This window comes from Lagopus leucura, unplaced genomic scaffold (genome assembly GCF_019238085.1).
Source record: "Lagopus leucura isolate 7727_CA_CO unplaced genomic scaffold, USGS_WTPT01 28740-0_obj-0_obj, whole genome shotgun sequence".
Taxonomy (NCBI): Eukaryota; Metazoa; Chordata; class Aves; order Galliformes; family Phasianidae; genus Lagopus; species Lagopus leucura.
The window spans coordinates 1-1,605 of NW_024965532.1; the positions used below are offsets into that span (position 1 = coordinate 1).

At 62.4% G+C, this 1,605-nt stretch overlaps 1 protein-coding gene across 1 annotated transcript; it reads right to left on the reverse strand.

The window, feature by feature from the left end:
• Window positions 1-7: 7 nt before the first annotated feature.
• On the reverse strand, window positions 8-1,568 carry LOC122192156 (DENN domain-containing protein 4B-like; the record flags this gene model as incomplete). Its single annotated transcript, XM_042892640.1, has 3 exons — window positions 1,287-1,568; window positions 229-357; window positions 8-134 (listed from the first exon to the last, which is right to left on the reverse strand). Coding segments are annotated over exons 1-3 (460 nt in total), but the record flags the coding sequence as incomplete, so codon positions are not given.
• Window positions 1,569-1,605: the final 37 nt, after the last annotated feature.

Sequence of the window (1,605 nt, forward strand, 5' to 3'; positions counted from 1 at the left end):
CCCTCACCTGCCCCCTGCTGTCTCTGCTTCAGCGGCTGCCTGAACTGCGCGGCCCCCAGCACCACGTTGCGCAGCTTCGCCCATCGCAGCCTCCCTCCCTGTGTGCTCGCCGGCCATTTGCTCTCCAGCACGGCCTGCCGTGGGGCACAGCAGATCCAGCCGGGCTCTGAGCCGCCCCCCCCCGGGGGCCCCCCCCCCCCCCCCCCGGGGCCCCCCGGCGCCGCTCACCTTGTTGTAGTAGCCATAGGTGATGGTGTTGGGCACGATGCCGGCGCGCTTCATCTCCAGCAGCACCCGAACCGACAGCACCGGCTCACCGTACTGCCCGCACAGCTGCATCAGGATCCTGTAGCACACCTGGGGGCACAGCCGTGTGGGGCCGGATATGGGGTCGGCTATAGGGTCAGATATGGGGTCGGCTATGGGGTCGGCTATAGGGTCAGATATGGGGTCAGCTGTAAGGGTCGGCTATAGGGTCAGCTGTAAGGGTCGGCTATAGGGTCAGATATGGGGTCGGCTATGGGGTCGACTATGGGGTCGACTATAGGGTCGGCTATGGACTCAGCTATGAGATCAGCTAAAGGGTTGGCTATGGCGTCTGCTATGGGGTCGGCTATGGGCTCAGCTATGGGGTCAGCTATGGGGCTGGCTATAGGATCGGCTATGGGGTCGGCTATGGGGCTGGCTATGGGGCTGGCTATGGGATCAGCTATGGGATCAGCTATGGGATCAGCTATAGGGTTGGCTATGGCGTCTGCTATGGGGTTGGCTATGGGGTTGGTTATGGGGTCAGCTATGGTCAGCTATGGGGTTGGCTATGGGGTCAGCTATGGGGTCGGCTATGGGATCGGCTATGGGGTCAGCTATGGGGTCGGCTATAAGGGTCGGCTATAAGGGTTGGCTATGGGGTCGGATATGGGGTCGGCTATGGGGTCGGCTATGGGGTCGGATATGGGGTCAGCTAAGGGCACAGCTATAGGGTTGGCTATTGGGCCGGCTATGGGGTCAGCTATGGGATTGGCTAAAAGGGTAGGCTATAGGGTCAGCTATGGGGTCAGCTATCAGATCAGCTATAGGGTTGGCTATGACATCTGCTATGGGGTCGGCTATAGGGTTGGCTATGGGCTCAGCTATGGGCTTGGCTATGGGGTCAGATGTGGGGTCAGATATGGGCTCAGCTATGGGCTCAGTTATAAGCCTTGCCTATGGGCTCAGCTATGGGGTCAGCTATGGGGCCAGCGCCCCCCCCCCCCCCCCCCCCCCCCCAACCCCCCGTCACGTCGCACCTCGTCAGGCAGCACCACTTTGTGGCTCTCCATCTTGCGCAGCACCTCGTAGGCCAGCTGCAGCGCGCGCACCTTGGATGGAGCGGCGCGGACGTGGGTGGGCAGGTAGATGAACCACAGCCCGTAGCAGTGGCCCAGCAAACACTTGGCCCACATGTCGGGAACCGAGGAGTATTTCTGGGCCACGCGTTGGGCCACCTTCATCTCCTGCAGACGGAGACGAGGGGGGCACAGAGTCACCGTTTGGGTTGGGAGGGAGCTCAGCGATGGCGAAGCTGCGACCCCACAGCGCCTGCAAAGCCACCGACCTGCCCACGTC